The sequence below is a fragment of the Heterodontus francisci genome, chromosome 12 (genome assembly GCF_036365525.1).
Source record: "Heterodontus francisci isolate sHetFra1 chromosome 12, sHetFra1.hap1, whole genome shotgun sequence".
NCBI lineage: Eukaryota > Metazoa > Chordata > Chondrichthyes > Heterodontiformes > Heterodontidae > Heterodontus > Heterodontus francisci.
The window spans coordinates 51,815,293-51,832,883 of NC_090382.1; the positions used below are offsets into that span (position 1 = coordinate 51,815,293).

Genomic DNA, 17,591 nt, shown 5'->3' on the forward strand with positions numbered 1-17,591 from the left:
CAGATATTTTCTAATTTGGTTAAAAAAAAGTTACTGTTGAGTCGGATCTGCTTTGAGTCTATTTCATTCACAGACTGAATTTTAACATTTTGATATTGTCATTGTTTAACGATAAATTTAAGCAGATATTGCAAACTGAAGTCTAGGTTAACCCATTTTGAGTGTAGTTTATGGAATTCCAATGACAGGATTAAAGCAGATCTCCATTCAATCCAAATGTCAAGGTATTTCCACTTTCAATTAAGCCATAGTGACCATATTACACAGTTACTGTCGGTGGGCTGTGTAGCACAATATAAATTCCTTTTCCTATATTTCAATTTTTTTAACCAGCTTTGAAAACAAGCTTTGAAAATAATATCAAGGTAGCATAGATGGAACTGACCTGGAACTAAACTTCTTTTCAAGCTCAGTCTCAAGATCTGCCATTTTCTTTTACACATTAGGCACATTAGTAACTGATACAGGATATCTTTGTTGTAATGAAACCTCAAGCTGTTCTAATGATGGAGTTTACAGGAAGTGTTGTGCAGTGGGGGCAGTTGGGCCATGGAGGGTGCCCTCCGTAGGGCACAGGATGCCTGATCATGAGGGTTCCCACCAGCCTGCAATTCTGGGTGCCTTTGCCATCCAGCTGTCACTGGTAGAATACCAGCTGCGGTGGGAGGAGGCCCTTAAGTGGCCACTTAAGGGCCTTGATTGGCCTGAGGCAGGCGGGCCATTTCTTGCCGCTGCCACCCAGCGTAAAATTGCAGTGGGGGAGGGAAGGCATCAGGAACGGTACCCCCTGCCTCCCACTCTATTTTTTGCCCACCCCACCACCAGCCCGCTCATGTGGTAAAATTTGAGCCATTAGGGCAGATGACCAAAAACCTGGCCAAAGAGGTAGATTTTATGGAGTGTCTTAAAGGAGGAGAGAGAGGCAGAGAGATTTCGGGAAGGAATTCCAGAATGTAGGGCCTAGGCAGCTGAAGGCCCAGCCACCAATTCTGGAGCGATTAAATCAGGGATGTTCAAGAGGCCAGAATTAGAGGAGCGTAGCGATCTCGGAGGGATGTGGGGTTCGAGGAGATTACAGAGAAAGGGAGGGAATTGAAAGTCAGGGTGAGAATTTTTTTAAATGGAGGCATTGCTTATCCAGGACGGGTGATAGGTGAGCGGGACATGGGCGGCAGAATTTTGAATGATCTTAAGTTTACGGATGATAAAATGTGGGAGACCAGCCAGGAGTGTGTTTGCAACAGTCAAGACTGGAGGTAACAAAGGCATGGCTAAGGGTTGCAGCAACAGATGAGCTGAGGCAGGGGTGGAGTCTGACAATGCGATGGAGGTGAAAATAGGCGATCTTAGTAATGTCACAGATACATAGTCGAAAGCTCAACTTGGAGTCAAGATTACGAACAGTCTGGTTCAGCTTCAGACAGTTGTCATGGAGAAGGATAGAGTTGGTGGCTAGGGAATGTGGTAGGATCTTCCCAATATTTAGTTGGTGGAAATTTCTGCTCATCCTGCAGGAAGTAAGACAAGCAGGCTGACAATTTAGAAATGGAGTGGGGTTGAGAGAGGGGGTAGTGCAGCAGAGCTGAGTGTCATTCGTGTACACGTGGAAACCAATACGTTGTTTTCAGATGATGTTGCCGAGGGGTAGCACGTAGATGAGAAATACGAGGGTGCTGAGGATAAATCCTTGGGAGACACCAAAGGTAACTGTGGGGACAGAATAATATGGGGACATTTAAGGTGAAATAATTAATCAATCATGTACTACTAACAAACTAACCTCGGAGCTGCAGAGACAGCTTATCAGAATTGACTTCATAGTTTCAAGGCTGCACAGACAGCTTATCAGTAGAAGTAGACTAACAAGCAGAAACTAACAGGACAGCTGCAGGCTGTATAATAGTAGCCCATTGTATAGCAATCAGCCTAACAGTCCAAGGAGATCGGGGGGATGAGAAACTGCTAGAGGAGAAGGTGACAAGGCAGTACCCCAATCAGGCCATGACACCAAGAAACTGCAGAGTTTGTAAACCAATTGGGAACATAAAGGGGGTGTCACTGATTTGTATGAAGAACTATAAGAAAGGCTTGATTTCCCTGCTCAGGCAGGAGAGAAGGGCAGGTGGATGGTGGAGGTAGAGGTGTGTGTATGCTCGCTTTGCTGATGATGTAACCATTTCGTACTGCAATAAAGTTTCTTAAAGCTACAGTCGGACTTCGTCTCACTTTGTGTAACTAATGGGATCCAACAGTAACGGTGTCGGAACAGGAAGAGAAACCACGGCAGTGAACACTACATTTGGTATTTCACAACTCTTTGCTAATCACTCACCCCACTCTCTCTCTATCTCTCCAAGGTGACCAGTTTTCCTTGCTGCAACCCAGGGGTAGCACCACTAGTGGTGTACCATTTGGAATTGGCGAATTCAGCAACCATTGGGAGTTGAACCTGGGTCCTGGAATGACCCAGTTATACATTGTCTTTACTGACTGGGCCACTGGGAAAGACTGTAACAAGATTTGAAGTTTTATCTAGTGCTGTAAACCATGAAGGTTGTGACCTGAGGAATTCTTCTCTCATATATCTGTATTCTTGGCCTCAATTTTAACATATGCATATGGGGTCCTGACAATGTCATTGGGAATTTTAACTTGACAGCCTGACAGGCATATGTAAAAACAAAAGGGCCTTGCTTTGGAGCAGGTGATCTTACCTGCTCAGTAGAACAGGTTAAAATCAGCAAACAACAAGTCCAAGGAAGGTAAGTAACCTGGTCAATTATTACTGCTCACCCACTTGGTTTTCGCTAACTGGGTAGGGTTAAAATTGCATCTGTTCTCAAGTCCTTGTAGAGTTGTGAATATTGTAGATGAATCAATTATAATTTGCTGCACTTCTCAAATATTAGTTTTTATCCTTTATTTATTTATTTAGAGATACAGCACTGAAACAGGCCCTTCGGCCCACTGAGTCTGTGCAGACCAACAACCGCCCATTTATACTAACCCTGCAGTAATCCCATATTCCCTACCACCTACCTACACTAGGGGCAATTTACAATGGACAATTTACCTATCAACCTGCAAGTCTTTGGCTGTGGGAGGAAACCGGAGCACCCGGCGAAAATCCACGCAGTCACAGGGAGAACTTGCAAACTCCACACAGGCAGTACCCAGAATCGAACCCGGGTCCCTGGAGCTGTGAGGCTGCAGTGCTAACCACTGTGCCGCCCAAACTTTGTTTATTCTTAAATGTTGAGTTGCTTCTTATTTTACTAAAATTAATCGCAGGCATGGGGTAACGAAATTAAAATATCTAAATGATTTAGGATTGAAGCTTCATGAATAATTTAACATGATTAAAATTTGCAATATTCAAATATTAGCTGTGGTCACCTTATCCTGATAAGTTCTATTAGATGGTTAAAGAGAAAAAGACTTACATTTATATAACACATGATCACTTCATGTCAGTGACCCTGTGTTCTAAAATAAAAGCAAAATACTGCGGATGCTGGAAATCTGAAACAAAAACAAGAAATGCTGGATTCACTCAGCAGGTCTGGCAGCATCTGTGGAAAGAGAAGCAGAGTTCTGAAGAAGGGTCACTGACCCGAAACGTTAACTCTGCTTCTCTTTCCACAGATGCTGCCAGACCTGCTGAGTGAATCCAGCATTTCTTGTTTTTGTTGTGACCCTGTGTTCTAAGTTGGGTTAGAAGGGAATTGTGTGCTAGATTGAGTTTGTCCAAATTAGAGATGTAAGGAGAGTTTAGTTCTATCAGTCTGGGTTATATTTGATTCCAGGTCCCAGAGGAAAGATACTAGTGAAGTAAAACAATCCTCTAGATCTCATTGATATATTGATATTTCTCTGTACAGATACAAAGGAGTTAAATTCTAACCTAATCACAGGGGTTCAACTGGTATTTTTAAACTGCTCAAACTTCCTTTTCTTCATTTATCACAGTGTTACTCATTGATTTTTCGCATGGGCCACAATCTCAAACAATAATTTGCTCAAGGGTTACTCTTGGGAATATTGCAATGTGCTACCCGCAGATTGATGAGATATGGATCAGCACTGGTGGTTCACCACACACTGAATCCCTGATATAAATTATGGCACTGTGAGGAATTGCCAAGTGAAGACTCTACCAGAAGATAGCTGTCTGGAAGCTGGAATATTGCTACTGTTTAATTGTGTCCCTTTGCTTTCTTTTGCTGGAGCTCGGAAAGATTGCAACACTAAATCTCACTGTTACCAATATCCCATAACTGGGGAAGCCAAAGCCAGGAAGCACATGAAGTAATAAATTTGTTGATGGCATCGAAAGGCAGTGAGGCTACAAACATCTCATTTATATTGTACCTTTAATGTACAAAACAGTCCTATAGCACATCACAGAGGTGTAATCAGACAAAAATAGATGTCAAGTTAACAAAGGAAATATTGGAAAGAGCGGGATTCTTAAGAATGGTCTTAAAAGAGGTTATGGAGGTGCGAGGTGAAGTAGTTTTAGGAGGGACCCCAGCATGTGGGGCCTAGATGGTTGAAGGCGCAACTACCAATGCTTGAGTGAAGGGAGAGAGGAATGCACAAGAGGTCAGAATCTGAGGAAGGGAAAGTTCTCGGTTGTAGGGCTGGTGGAAGTTAGAGATAGCAATGGGTGAGACCATTCAAAGAGTTTTAAACATGATATTGAGAGTTTGAATTGGAGATACTGGGGAACAAAGGGCCAATATAGTTCAACAAGGACAGGTGTGATGGGTAATCAGAACTAAGTGCAGATAGGTTACAAGTTTTGAATGAGCTAAAGTTGAAAGAGTATGGATGACGGGAGGCCAGTCAGCATTGGAATAGTTGAGTCTGGAGCTGTCAAATGATGAGCATTTCAGCAGCAGATGGACTGCGGTCATCTGTCACGGCGGTCAGAAGCTCAGTTTGTGTTTGAATAGGACACTGAGTCAGATTATGAATGCCAGTGGTTTATGATGTCATCTGAACCCTGCAGCATCATCACTTATTCATATTTTATCTTTTAACACTTTTATGTACTAATTTGGAAAAAAGTTGAAAAAATAGTTCTTCAGTAGTGATTGAAAATTTGTGCATTTTATGTGTCATTCCTAGACAGTGTTGCCATGTGATATATAAAGTGAATTTATGGTAGATCAGTATTTTCATAATTGAGGAATAGAATGCAAGCTGAAAATATGTTTGCTCAGTGAGCAGCTGGAGAGAGAATGGATATTTTATCTAATTCAATACAAATGGAAGAGACCTGCATTTTGATATATTCAGTTCAAGAACTCAATTTGGATGGAATTGAACTGCTTTTAAAGGCATGATTAGAAAAATCTCATCCCATTTCTTATTGATTTATTTGCAGGCCCTCATCCGACTACCAGTCCATATCTCTCAGTGTGATGAAGTTCTCCAGTTTTTTGAAACAAGACCAGAGGACTTAAACCCACCTAAAGAGTGAGTATATTGTAGTAAATTGCATATTACCCAATATTATCTTCTAATTAATATGACAACATATTCTCATAACTCAGAAGCCAGGATCAGCTTCTGATTTTGCAAAATGAGCCCAATACTTTTCTTAAGGAACGGGTTGAGATTTAAAAAGGTAAATCTATTGTCACTTAGTTTTTGGACTAAGTAATGCATTGTTTTTACATGTTTCATCCTACCCTGATCATTTTGCATGTTGTATTTTTAAAGTAAATTACAAAATACTTATAAAAGTAGGAGTACTGCAGTTATAACATCCCTTCGCTCAGTTGAGAAAATCAGCCAGAGGTACTTGCTTCTGTTCACCATCCAGTGACTCATGCTGCAAGGTGGCATTTGTGCACATCAAACGGGTTCAGCTGTGCTGGGTTAAGTAACCTATGCACAATAACTATCACTTTCTAAGCTCGCACATGAAGAATAATCACTTGGTTGATGTACTTTAGGTTGCTCAGTATCCATAAAATCCAGCAGGTGTCAACACCTTTAGGAAAGGAAAAAGGAGTAAAACAAAAAGGTGAATTAAAAAAAATAAATGATTTTCTTTATACTACTCCTGGTTCTCTCCATTTAATTATGATCTTTTCCAATCAATTTTGTATTTCTCACCTCCGAGTACCCTGAGCTGATCTGTTTATGTACCTGAATTACCAAGACAGTGTTTTCCTCCCCCTATTGGTAACTAATGACCCTGGAGTCTTGGATTCCCTCTTTTAAAGGCCATCTTACAGGACTCTAGTTTAATTACTCAGGTAAGAACAATGTAATTGGAAGAAACCTTATTGTAACCATGAAGTTCTAGTTTCTATCATTTTTCCTACATTTTAAGAAAAGACAACATGGGCTGCCATTACCATCAGATGAATTAGAAGTAGCTTAGAAATAATATAATGAAGACTACAGTAAGTAATGAAACAAATGTTTCGGTGTCACTGAACAGCCTTCAATAATTAATGAAATAATTAGTTAAATATTTGGTCTGTGCTGAGCTGGTTGATCTCGGGCAGGACATGGTTTTACGGTACATTGGTCTTAACTAAGGAGGTGTATGTCAAAATTCACAAACCACATTCCCTACTGATGCATAGGAACAAGAGTAGGCCATTCAGCCCATTGAGCCTGCTCCGCCATTCACTTAGATCATGGCTGATCATCTACCTCAACGCCACTTTCCCATGCTATCTCCATATCCCTTGATGTCATTAGTATCTAGATATCTATCGATTTTCTGTCTTGAACATGCTCAATGATTGAGCTTCCACAGCCCCGTGGGGTAGAGAATTCCAAAGATTCACCAACCGTTGAAGCAGAAATTCCTCCTCATCAGTCTTAAATAGCCTACCCCTTATTCTGAGATTATGTCCCCTGGTTCTAGACTCACCAGCCAGGAGAAACATCCTATCCACATCCACCTTGTCACACCCTGTAAGAACTTTCTAAGTTTCAATGAGATCATCTCTCGTTCTTCAGATGAGGACATAAGAATCCTTTTTGGATTCATAATTATTTTTACGGGGCATGCAACTTAATTGACACATCGGTAATATCTTTAGTACAAAAATCTTCAATATAAACATAGGTCCAAATTGTAAAGTCTTCTAAATATAATGGTTAAAGCCACAAATATGTTGGTTATAGTCATTTGTTTGATTCACAGAGGTAATAATTGCAAGGTATTGTCATGACACCTTAAAAATGTTTTGAATGCAGCCTTTTGGGCGGTAGTTAATATCAATGTTATTAACACTATAATCTAGGTCAGATTTTGCTGCCAAAATGATGGTGAGTTTAATGACACTCACTGTTGCTAATGTAGAAATTGTCCCAACATCTTGTGGCAAGGAAGGGATACCACGTACATTGCGAAGCACCACAAATCATTTGACATTTTCCACTGCTCTGCCATTAGCCTCTAAAAAGGCAGCTCATCCTCAACCACCCTGTAACTTTCATGAAGATGCTGCATTTGATATTACATGCCAAGTAAACTTGCCGTAGAAAGTTACGGCTGCTGCAAAACAATGCAAAAAAATTTAATTGAGTTTTATGTCAATCACCTCTCTGGTCCAGCAAGGGAACAATTTAAACTGAAGTATCATTGCTAAAGGTAGCAAATGGTTGTTGGAGATTTTTAAAATTTAAATTTACAAATAAATTCTGATTTTTGCTTTGTTACTCTTTTTCTCTTTTTCTCTTATTCCAATCTTTCCCTCTCTATTTCTCTTTCTTTCCCTGATTTGACTCTAATTCACTCTATTTCCTTTTGCAATTCCCATTTCTTTCTCAATCCTTAGGTTGTCTCCTTAACCAAAGATATTTTTCATTCACCAAGGTCCCAGATGTCCTATTGCTCTTGTCACATAGTTTTGAGCTCGCTCTTCCAACAACTGTAAGTTCAAAGAAATTTTGAGTTGAAGGGTAAGAGAGAAAGTCTAACTAACATGCCACGCTGCGAGATACCCCACTCCTGCAAACTCTGAGCCAATATGTTAAACAAAGAAAACTAAAGAAATATGGGATTTGTCAGACACACTAGGAATTTTGGTAAGTTGTATTTAGTTACATTTGAAAGTCTGCTCTGGAATATTCATTTAAAACACACCAGCATTCTCCATTTCTGCATGAGGTCACAGAAAGGTCATCTTACACAAACTGTTCAGTTTTCAACCCACACTTACTTTCTTAACTACATTTAAGTCCTTTCTATCCTGTTTGAATCAGCCTGGGATTACCACAAGATGCTCTGGATCCAGATGTGAAATCATACTCTCATTCCATAAGCATTCATTTGAAGCAGGGAATGACAACATCATTCCTAGTTTCAAACTGTTAAATTCCGACACTGGGGCCAGTCTGAAATGGTCTTTTCTGGTCTTGTGCACTCCTATTTTCTTATGTATCTCACACTAGAGAATAGAAAGCGATTTACTTAAAATTCATAAATTGGGCCAGATTTTCCTGTCAAACTAAAAGTGAGGCTAATGGCACTCATCATTATTTATGTGCAAATGGTACAACAATTTCAGGCGAGGAGCAGATGCGCAGTTAAGTTTCAATATCTAAGAGTTGCTGCTCGAGTTCTGCCATTCCGCCATTTGCTTTGTGGAAACCGTATCTCGCTGACTGGCTCACCTTTGAGGTGCATTGAATGGGGTGAAGTTGCTGTATTTGTGCAGTAGATATGAAGTAACCTCACCATAGAAAGTTAAGTATTGTAATTCCAAGTCTAAAGTACACTTTTAACAATGTGTTAAGTGTTCATTACTGCCTGTTAATCTTGCTGCCATTGAAAATTAACTATTACAAGTATGGAGTCTTATTCTTTCAGGTTTTTTTTTTGCCTTTCCTCACCATTTCTTTTTTTCTCTCTCTCTTAATCCAATCTTTCTTTCTTCTCTCTTTATTTCTTTTTCTGTATCTAATTTGACATTTAATTCACCTACTCTAATTTACACTTCCTTTTCTGTCCTTGCGTTCTTTGGTGCTGCTGCAGGCAGCTTTACAGCTCTAGGCTGGGTAATAAATGTTGGCCTTGTCAGCGATGTCCACATCCCATGAATAATTTTTGTTAAAAAGGCTGGGATTGGAAACAATACTGAATGACAGCTCTCATCTTTCATATGAGTAATAACTAAAGCCTCCATTCTGGTATCATCATTCCTGGGATGAGAGGGCTATTTTATGAGGAAAGATTGGAAAGGTTGGACAGGTTGGGTCTGTATTCATTGGAGTTTAGAAGGATGAGAGGTGATCTTATTGAAACCTATAAGATCCTCAGGGGACTTGACAAGGTGGATGTTGAAAGGATGTTTCCCCTTGTGGGCCAGACTAAAACAAGGGGGCACAGTTTAAAAATAAGGGGTCTCCCATTTAAGACCGTGATGAGGAGAATTTTTTTCTCTGAGGGTGGTGAGTCTGTGGAACTCCCTTCCCCGGAGAGAGTTGGAGGCACGGTCATTAAATGTTTTTAAGGCAGAAGTAGACAGATTATTGACAAACAAGGGAGTCAAAGGGTATCAGAGTAACAGGAAAGTGGAGTTGTGTTCGCAAACAGATCAGCCACGATCTTGTAGAATAGTGGAGCAGGCTCGAGGAGCCAAATAGCCTACTCCTGCTCCTAGTTCATATGCTTGTAGTATAAAAGTTGCATCAATGCCATTGTTTTAAATACAGCTCACTTCATATTATGCAGTGAAGCATAGAGAGAGGTAGCAGAAATATTAAAGAAAAGTATTACTGCTGTAATTATTGCACTGATGCCATATCTTTATAATGGGAGAATGCCACATTTCACAGTATCTCCTGGCTCCACACTTCTCTGTCACCTCCAGGTCACAGACAATTTTCAACCATACTGTTTTGTCCCTCCCAGCCACAAACGGGCATCTAATCCTTGCTTGTTCCTCTTCTGCCCTTTCCCATTTGTTCAGAAGGAAAGAAGATACAAGTTATAGGCTGAATTAAAAGTCAATCTGGAGATGAGGGGCCAAGATCTGAAGCTAGAACTAGCTGCTCTTGGTACCTCCTCCCATTGCCTTTGGCAGCTCTCCTTGGGTCCCTGCAGCACTCTACTAAAGAGAGGTCCCTCTGCCTCTCACCTTCCTCCAACTGCAGTTCTCCTGCTCCCCAGTAGACCTACCAAACAGATATTATTCTCTGAGCTTTCCTTTCACCAGGAAAATCGATTCTAATGATTCCCTTAGGAATGTAGCACATTATTTCACATCTTCGTGGGTGAGCTCCCAACCAGAAGTGTTTCTGATGTAAAAAATTAATAATGAGGCTGACGCTAGAAATTGGCATGGAGTCATTGGTTATTATGCAAGATGGACACAAATTGCACTTCACCCTATTTCTGATTCAGTTTTCACTCATTAGAACCAGGCTTGTATGTTCCCTTTAACTTATTAAACTGCTTAGCCAATATGAATCCAGAAAAGAAACATGGCTAACTCTCCCAGAATAGTTTAACAGATTGCATGGCCCACCAACCTGGATTACTGCTGTATTTGTTTGACTAAACTACACACTGAAGAATTCACAGCAATACCTGAAGAATTTACTAATTTAGCCACACTGCTCCCCTGGAGGTATAATGGAGTATAATGTAGGGAAGTGTGAAGTTGTTCACTTCAGTCGTAAAAATAGAATAGAGGGGTAAAGGTAGTTACTCGAACTGGTAAAAGTGGGGTGGGGGGAAGGATCACTGCGACCACTGTTATTTACCATTTATATAAATGTTTGGACTTGAGAATCGGAAGTACAATTTTAAAATTTTGGGAAAACACCAAATGGGGGCGTATTGTTATTACAAAATCGAGGGAGACATTAATAATCTTGCAGAATGGTCGTGAAACTGAGATCCGGTATAGATAAAGGTGAAGTGGTACATTTGGGTAGGAAGAATAAAGAGGGCTCATCTTCCTTGGAAAACAGATAGGGTAGAGGAGCAAAGGGATCTGCTAGAAGTAGCAATGTAGGTTAATAAGGCTATTATAAAAAAGCAAACAAAGCAGTGGGTTCGTTTCCAGAGGGATAGAATTGAAAAGCAGAGAAATTATGTTAAACTTTTATGGAACCTTGGTTCAACTAAATTTGGAGTACTGTGAACAATGTGAACAGTTCTGGTTTCCTTATTGTAGAAAGGATATAGAGGCACTGGAGAAGGTGCAGGAAAGATTTACTCGAATGATCCCACAACTGAGAAGTTATACCTATCAGGAAAAATTGAACAGGCTTTGTTGACTGGAAGAACTTGCTCTGCACTAAAGTTTCATTTAAGATTTTAGAACAGAATTTTTTGAAAATATTCTGCAAACAGTCAGTCAACCCTTATTCTGTTTTTCTGGGTATGTAAAAGCAGCTGTACTTGAGTCTAATCAGAGAATTTCAGGAACAATTCTACTAATAGGTTAGAATTTCTGTGTAACTACATGTCCTGTTATAGATATAGCAATCATAAATTTAAGATGGAGTCTCCATGTGATGTCATTAACCTAACAACAAGTACACCTACTTTGTTCCCTTGGTCATGAGCCTTACTGTATCTGGCAGAAGTCCATCTTGGTTGTACGTTGGAAAATGCTGTTTCTTTTACATGGAATATACAGCACAGAATAGGTCATTTGGCCTAACTAATCTGTGCTGGTGTTTGCATTCCATATGAGTCTCCTCCCATTCCATCTACCTCATCCCAGGCCTTTCAGCATATCTTTCTATTCCCTTTTTTGTACTCCTCTAGTTTCCTTTTGAAAACATCTAAGCTATTTGCCACAACCACTTCCTGTGATAGTGCGTTCCACAATGTAGCCACTGTCTGAGTAAAGACATTTCCTTATTTTGATTTATTAGTAACTGTCTAGTAATAATGGCCACTAGTTTTAGATTCTTCCATAAATGGAAACAACAGAGTCATGGCTCAGTGGTAGCTCTCTCACCTCTGTGTCACAAGCTTCTGGGTTCAAGTCCCACTCCAGGGCTTGAGCACAAAAATCAAGGCTGACATTCCAGTGCAGCACTGAGGGAGTAGCCCACTATGGGAGATGCCATCTTTCAGATGAGGCATTAAACTGAGGCCCCATCTGCGTGCTTGGACAGATGTAGAAGATCCCATGGCACTATTTTGAAGAACATCGGAGTTATCGCCAGTGTCCTGGTCAATATTTATCTCTCAATCAACTTCACATCATCACTATCACATTGCTGTTTGTGGGAGTTTGCTGTACACAATTTTGCTGGCATGTTTCCTGCATTACAACAGTGACTACACTTCAGAAGTACTTCATTAGCTATCAAACGTTTTGAGACATCAGGTGTCGTGAAAAGCATTATATAAACACAAGTCTTTGTCACGCGTACAAGAAGTGCGATGATGGAAAAAATACAGAATAAAACTGAAGAGTTATAAAAATTGACCTTTCCTTTTTAAAAAATAGGCAATGCTGCTAAATATGGCCACTGAATGTAAATGACCTGGCCTTTGTATATGCAAACTATTTGACAGGGACAAAGGAATGCCTTTTGATCTGGGAGGGGTCAATTACACCCATCCTGAAACATTCCTGAATTGAATGATTTCTTCTGAAACAGAGAAGTGGAAACATCATAACTGAATTATTCTCATCCTGAACCCATCAAGAGACACTTTTGAATTGAATGGGTTCTTCTGAAACAAAGAAGGTGTGAAGTAGCTACATCCTAGGCCTTCCTTTGTTGATCACCACAGAGAAAGATTCACATCTCCCAACAGAGGTAAAGGTTTGAAACCATTTTTGACCTTAAAAGTAGCTCCCTGAAGAGAGAGAGAGCGAGAGAGACACACACACAGAAAGAAGCATCACCAAGAAGCTTGTTTCCAGCTAAGGGGCTGGGAGAAATCCAGCAAACCAGAAGGGAAGTGCCCTGCTGTAGAATTCTACATCTTTACTTATGCAGCAGTGAAGCGATCCACTGCCTTCAACTGAACTTTCATCCAAGAGAGAAACCTATTGCACATTCCAGAACTGCAATATGGAGATTTTATTAACGGGTTGTTAATTATGGAACAAAACAGGCATTCTCCCATTTATTTTGTTTTAAAAGATGTTTTCTCTCTCCCCACCGCACCCCCCACTTCCAAGTTGGAAGCAGAAAGAATTGAATAATATATTAACAATATTTCCTTGAAATTTTGAATTTTTAAAAATTATGTGCATGAGGAGAGGATATGATACCATTAAGTGAAATGGATTTACAAAATATTTTTAAAAATTGTCAAGAGCAACAGTTGGCACTTTGGTTCTTTTTTCAGGCAAGGCTATTTGACTTTCCAAATAATCTCCTTCGCATTTCATCCTTCACTCCCTTCCATACTAGCTGTTCTCAGTTATGTATTATTTTGTGGCTCTGATTCTGACTGATTCAGCCTTTCAGAGTTGAAGAACAAAATGCAGATATGTAATTGAAACCTAGCTGGAAAGAATACAGAAAGTTGCACAGCAGTAAATTTCTCTTTTTCCATTCACCACAAAAGCCATCCTTTTTTACTTGACATTCAGAAATTTGCATGGAAATACAAACTCTTGTTCATATCATATCCCTTTCTTCCTCCTTTTTAAAAAAAAAGTGTACATTTCCATGCACACTTTCTTTTTCTCTCCCCCTAATCTGCACTCTAAAAATTACTTTGAGCCAGGTTACATAAACATTTAATGTTTGTGTATCTGCCAAAATAATATGGGCATTAACCGATTAAATAAATGAGTTAACACTTCTGTTAAAATAGCAGAGAGGGGAAATTGGCAGAAGTGTCTTAAATGTTTGAACAATAAATTAACTCATAGTAACTTCACTGTATTTGATTTAATAACTGCAAATTGTTCTCATAATTAAATCTAATATATAGTTTTCATCTCTGAAGAGCTACATTTGTTACTTATATTTGTTACTTATACTGTTGGGTTCAGTAACTTTGCTTGCTAGCTAGAAAATCATTTCCTCCCTATGCCTGTGTGAATTACAATGTGGGTTATTTTGGCCAAAGGGTGAAAATGGGTGTTAAAAGGTCACTGTGCTAATATGACATGCCTGTTTGAAAGTCTGGATTTAGCACACAATTTTGGTCCTAATTGCTGATTACCATAATTTGAATTTGCTCAAAGGTGCTAAAACAGACACCTGCAGATTTAGCATTCCGGCTGATTAAATGCAATTTTCATGGAACAGTATATGTAGGTTCCTCCCCCAACTTCCACAGAAGGTGTGGAGTGCTGTGGCTAGCAGACAGTGGCATGCTGCAGATTGCTGAGGAACCAAAGTATTAATTGTATATTAATTTTGTTTAATTGTATGCAAGTGGTGGGATTAACTGGGGATTCACTTTTGTCCCTATTAATAGACACAGACAGAAACTGTGGGTGTTGGGTTAGGAAGTACATGCTTGTAGTGTGTAACTCTGTAAATAAATGCTTATAAAAGTGTGTAAAGATTGGCTCCAGTTCTATCCTTCATCAACTGGCTTTCTGGAGTATAATACAAAGGAGAAAGCGCACAGGCTCTTGGACGCAGCATTACAGGTCCTGGTAGAGGAGATCCGAAGGAGGAGGGATCATAGGAACATAGGAAATAGGAGCAGGAGTAGGCCGTTCGGCCCCTCGAGCTTGCTACACCATTCAGCTAGATCAGGGCAGATCATCTACCCCAAGGGCATTTCCCTGCACTATCTCCATATCCGTTGATGCCTTTAATATCTAGAAATCTATCAATCTCTGTCTTGAACATTATCAAAGACTGAACCTCCATTGCCCTCTGGGGTAGAGAATTCCAAAGATTTACCACCCTCTGAGTGAAGAAATTCCTCCTCATCTCAATCCTAAATGGCTTAGCCGTTATTCTGAGACTGTGTCCCCTGGTTATAGACCGCCCAGCCAGAGGAAACATCCTTCCTGCATTTACCCTGTCAAGCCCTGCAAGAATTTTGTATGTTTCAATGAGATCACTTCTCATTCTTCTAAACTCTAGAGAATATAAGCCCATGCTGCTCAATCTCTCCTCATAGGACAATCCTGCCATTCCAGATATTAGTCTGGTGAACCTTTGTTGCACTCCCTCTATGGCAAGAGAATCCTTCCTTGGATAAGGAGACCAAAACTGCACATAATACACCAGGTGCGGTCTCAAGGCTCTGTACAATTTCAGCAAGATTTCTTTACCCCTGTACTCAAATCCTCTTGCAATAAATGTCAACATAGCATTTGCCTTCCCAATTGCTTGCTGCATCTGCAAGTTAGCGTTCAGTGACGCATGAACCAGGACACCCAAGTCCCTTTTGGATATTTCCCAATCTCTCACCATTTAAGAAATACGCTGTATTTCTGTTTTTCCTACCAAACTGGATAACTTCACATTATATTCCATCTGCCATGTTCTTGCCCACTCACCTAGCCTGTCTAAATCCCCTTGAAGCCTCTTTGCATCCTCCTCACAACTCATATTCCCACCTAGTTTTGTGTCATCAGCAACTTGGAGATATTACATTTGGTCCCCACATCCAAATCATTGATATAGATTGTGAATAGCTGGGGCCCAAGCACTGATCCTTGTGATACCCCATTAGTCACAGCCTTCCAAGCTGAGAATGACCCATTTATTCATACTCTCTGTTTTGTGTCCATTAACCAAGTCTCAATCCATGCCAGTATATTCCCCCCATAATCCTATGTGCTCTAATTTTGTTTGCTAACCTCTTGTGTGGGACCTTATTGAAAGCCTTCTGAAAATCCAAATACACCACATCCACTGGTTCCCCCTTATGTATTCTACTAGGTACATCCTCAAAAAACTCTAACAGGTTTGTCAAACATGATTTCCCCTTCATAAATCCACGTTGATTCTACCCAATTCTACCATTATTGTCTAAGTGTCCAGTTATCACATCTTTATAATAGATTCTAGCATTTTCCTTACTACTGATGTCAGGCTAACAGGTCTGTAGTTCACTGTTTTCTCTCACCTTTCTTTCTTAAATAGTGGGGTTACATTTGTTACCTTCCATAAGAATATAGGAAATAGGAGCAGGAGTAGACCATTCAGCCCTTTGAGCCTGCTCCGCCATTCAATGAGATAGTGGCTGATCTTCTACTTCAACACCATTTTCCTGCACTATCCCCATATCCCTTGATGTTTTTAATATGTAGAAATTTGTAAATCTCAGTCTTGAACATAACAACTGAGCCTCCACAGTCCACTGGGGCAGAGAATTCTAAAGATTCACCACTCTCTGGGTGAAGAAATTCCTCCTCATCTCAGACTAAATGGCCTGCCCCTTATGCTGAGACTGTGTCCCCTGGTTCTAGACTCCCCAGCCAGGGGATACATCCTTCCTGCATCTACCCTGTTGAGCCCTGTAAGAATTTTGTATGTTTGAATGAGATCACCTCGCATTCTTCTAAACTCTAGAGAATACAGGCCCAGTCTATTTAATCTTTCCTCAAAGGACAATCCCTCCATCCCAGGAATTAGTTTGGTGAACCTTTGTTGCACTCCCTCTATGCCAAGTATATATCTCCTTGGGTAAGGAGATCAAAACTGCACACAGTACACCAGGTGCAGTCTCACCAAAGCTCTATATAATTGCAGTAAGACCTTTTTACTTCTATACTCAAATCCTCTTGTAATAAAGGCCAACATACCATTTGCCTTCTTAATTGCTTGCTGTACCTGCATGTTAGCTTTCAGTGACTCATGAACAAGGACACCCAGGTCCCTTTTGAAGTTCAATACTTCCCAGCCTCTCACCATTTAAGAAATATGCTATATTTCTGTTTTTCCTACCAAAGTGGATAACCTCACATTTCTCCATGTGGCATTCCATCTGCCAAATTTTTGCCCACTCGCTTAGCCTCTCCAAATCCTCTTAAAGCGACTTTGCATCCTCCTCACAACTCACACTTCCACCTAGTTTTGTGTCATCTGCATACTTGGAAATATTAGATTTAATCCCTGCATCCAGATCATTGATATAGATTGTGAATAGCTGGGGCCCAAGCACTGATCCTTGTGGTACCCCACTAGTCACTGCCTGCCAACCTGAGAATGACCCATTTATTCCTACTCTTTGTTTTCTATCCATTAACCAGTTCTCAGGCCATGCCTGTATATTTCCCCACAACCCCACCCCCCACCTCCCAAAGTCCCATGTCCTCTAATTTTGTTTACTAACCAATCTGTAGGAACCATTCCAGAATCTAGACAATTTTGGAAGATGACCATCAATGTCTACAGCTACCTCTTTCAACACTCTTGGATGTAGATCATCAGGTTCAGGTGATTTACCAACTTTCAATCCCATTAATTTCTTCAGTACTACCTTTTTGACTAATATTATTTTCATTCAGTTCCCCATTTTCCCTAGTCTCTTGGTTCTCCAGTATTTCTGGAGGTTTTTTGTATCCTCCTCTGTGAAGACAGACACACAGGCTGGATTTTACGCCCCCCCCCACCACCCCCCATGGGAGTGGGGTGGGGTGGGGTGGGGGCATAAAATTGAGTGGGGGGTGGTGGGGGGAGCTATTCCTGTCGCCTTCCTGCCCTGC

At 40.4% G+C, this 17,591-nt stretch overlaps 1 protein-coding gene across 2 annotated transcripts in view; it reads left to right on the forward strand.

The window, feature by feature from the left end:
* The window catches only part of sh3pxd2b (SH3 and PX domains 2B), a 336,589-nt gene that overhangs the window by 190,049 nt on the left and 128,949 nt on the right, over positions 1 to 17,591 (forward strand). For both annotated transcript variants that reach the window (XM_068043410.1, XM_068043411.1), the window contains exon 5: positions 5,393 to 5,484. In XM_068043410.1, coding sequence (XP_067899511.1) covers positions 5,393 to 5,484 — 92 coding nt within the window. The remainder of the gene's footprint in view (positions 1 to 5,392; positions 5,485 to 17,591) is intronic.